This window comes from Myotis brandtii, unplaced genomic scaffold (genome assembly GCF_000412655.1).
Source record: "Myotis brandtii unplaced genomic scaffold, ASM41265v1 scaffold422, whole genome shotgun sequence".
NCBI lineage: Eukaryota > Metazoa > Chordata > Mammalia > Chiroptera > Vespertilionidae > Myotis > Myotis brandtii.
The window spans coordinates 2929312-2931810 of record NW_005366171.1 but is presented as its reverse complement, the minus strand read 5'-3'; the positions used below and the strand labels follow the sequence as shown (position 1 = coordinate 2931810).

General features: G+C 36.3%; 1 protein-coding gene and 1 long non-coding RNA gene across 8 annotated transcripts in view; one reads left to right on the top strand and one right to left on the bottom strand.

Moving 5' to 3' along the window:
* The window catches only part of LOC102247175, a 155686-nt gene that overhangs the window by 93862 nt on the left and 59325 nt on the right, over nucleotides 1–2499 (bottom strand). The window lies entirely within an intron of this gene.
* MRVI1 (murine retrovirus integration site 1 homolog) overlaps nucleotides 1–2499 on the top strand; it is a 112392-nt gene that overhangs the window by 85649 nt on the left and 24244 nt on the right. For all 6 annotated transcript variants that reach the window (XM_005873968.2, XM_005873969.2, XM_014545874.1 and 3 more), the window contains one exon: nucleotides 460–567. In XM_005873968.2, coding sequence (XP_005874030.1) covers nucleotides 460–567 — 108 coding nt within the window. The remainder of the gene's footprint in view (nucleotides 1–459; nucleotides 568–2499) is intronic.

The window sequence follows — 2499 nt, the reverse complement described above, 5'->3', positions numbered from 1 at the left end:
GGGGAGGGGGGGGAGGGGCAGAGAACCTCTGGACAGAGTCTCTAATTTGGCTCCCCACACTTTCTAGCTCATCCTCCAGCCTTCTCTTGCTCATAGTTTTCCTGACTATACCATCCCTTAAATGAACATGAAATGATGCATAAACCTTGGTATTGCTATAGTTTTCATACACTATCAAGGATGTTACCAGACACTGGGGATCATTTCTGTTTAATTTCTTCAGGATTTAATAACCTAAAATAGAAACATGCTGAGACATCACTCACCACTAACAGAAAAGTTGTGTCAACTTTGGCTACTCTCTCCATACCAACTCCCACCACCATCATTACCCCAAAGCAAAACTATCCAGTGAATGTTATTACAGCAGTAGGAATGAGTAGGTACAGTCAGGGCCTTTCTGAACAGTGGGTGCTGCTCCCTTCATGACAGTGAGCCTGGTCACTTCTCTTTCTATAGAACATGCCCCGCCGGAGGGTCAGCGTTGCCGTGGTTCCCAAGTTTAATGCCCTGAACCTGTCCAGTCAGCCTCCAAGCTCATCACCCATCCCCTCCTTACCTGCCCTGGTGAGTATGAACATGTTTGCCTGCTGACCCTATTTGACCTCTCCCTCAGACTCACTACTATGTGGGTGACCTATGTGTGGGCAAAGTCAATAAGGTGAGTTCATTCCCAGCACAGATTCTGGGCTATGGGCTTAAAAAGCCCAATATAGATGAGGCTCCATGTCTTCCACTGCCCTGAGAAGAAGATAGTAAGTGGTATCCTTTTTCATGCTTAAACTACACCATCCAAGGTGGGTACGATTTTGTCTCACTCTGCAATGGGCTTCAACACCTGAGCTGCATTGTATAGTGGTAGAGCTGAGCTTTGAACCATAGGCTCTGATTCTAGAGCATGTATTCTTTAAAAGAACAACAATTCATTTTATTTTAAATTTTTTATACTTTCAGTCACTTTCAAACACATTCAAATTTTACAAAGTTGCAATTTTGGCATATAAAAAATTGGGGGTAGGAACAAAATTTCTTATAGAACTGGCTAAAGAATGTCACAGTGTTTTAGAGTTTGGACTTCAAAGTAACACCAGATGTGAGTTCCAACTATGATTTCCCCTTTTTAGCTTGTGACATTAGGCAAGTTATTTCATCTCTCTTTGCCTCACTTTTTCCTAAGCTTGAATTCTTAAACCCAATGTTATTCTGTCTTGATTCTTTGCAATATTGTTTATAACAATGAAAAGATGGAGACTACTCAAATGTCCATTAATAAGAGATTGGTTAAATAAATTATGACATCCCTACAAGGGGTTTCTATATGCAGTTGCTAAAAATGATGATTAGAATATAAATACAGAGTGGGGTAAAAGTAGGTTTACAGAGTTTAGTGTTATATTATTGTTTATTAATTATTGTATTATTTTCCATATGAACAACTATAAACCTACTTTTCCCTCACCCTGTATTTATTGACATGAAAAATTTTTCAAATTAGTAAAAAGGAGTTAAATACAATATATACAAAAACAGTATATACAGTATAATTCTGTTTTGTAGTTTTTAAAAGTGGTTTTCTAGGTGTAGAAAGAAAATTCTGGAAGCATGTATGTAAAACTACTAAGAATGGTTATCTATATGCAAGGATAAAACCACAGGTGATTTTTAACTTCTTTTTTTTCATGTTTTTTTTTTATTTCAAGAAAAATGATTTTAAATATAATAATGTTACATGAAATAAACAATAATATCTCAAGAAAAATGATTTTAAATATAATGTTACATGCAATAAACACCAATTAATCAAGAAAAATGATCTTACATATAATATTACATGCAATGAACATTAATATTTCAAAAATGAAAGGATTTTAAGTATAATAATATTACTAAAACGTACTAACATAGTATGATATCATAACAGTTGTAGGAAATATTAAAAATCTTCAAATAACAGGATTACTTCTATTATATTCTAGTATATTTTTCCCCCCGGCTCTATTTTGGTTCATCAGTTTATGTTGTTCATTATATTCCACAAATGAGTGAGATCATAGGATATTTATCTTTCTCCGACTGGATTATTTCTCTTAGCATGATGCTTTTTTTAAATCTTTAATTTCTTTATTGGTTAAGGTATTACAAATGTATCCTCATCTCCCCATTAACCCCCAACTTCCCCCCACACACACACTCATGCTCTCATCCCCCTGTTGTCCGTGTCCATTGGTTTGGCTTATATGCACGCTTACAAGTCCTTTAGTTGATCTCTTCCCCTTACCCCCACCCTCCCCTACTTTCCCTCTGGGGATTGATAGTCTGATTGCTGTTTCTCTGTCTTTGGATCTGTCCCTGTTCATCAGTCTATGTTGTTCTCTATATTCCACAAATGAGTGAGATCATGTGGTATTTATCTTTCTCTGACTGGCTTATTTCACTTAGCATAATGCTCTCCAGTTCCATCCATGCTGTTGCAAATGGCAAGAGTTCCTTCTTTTTTAC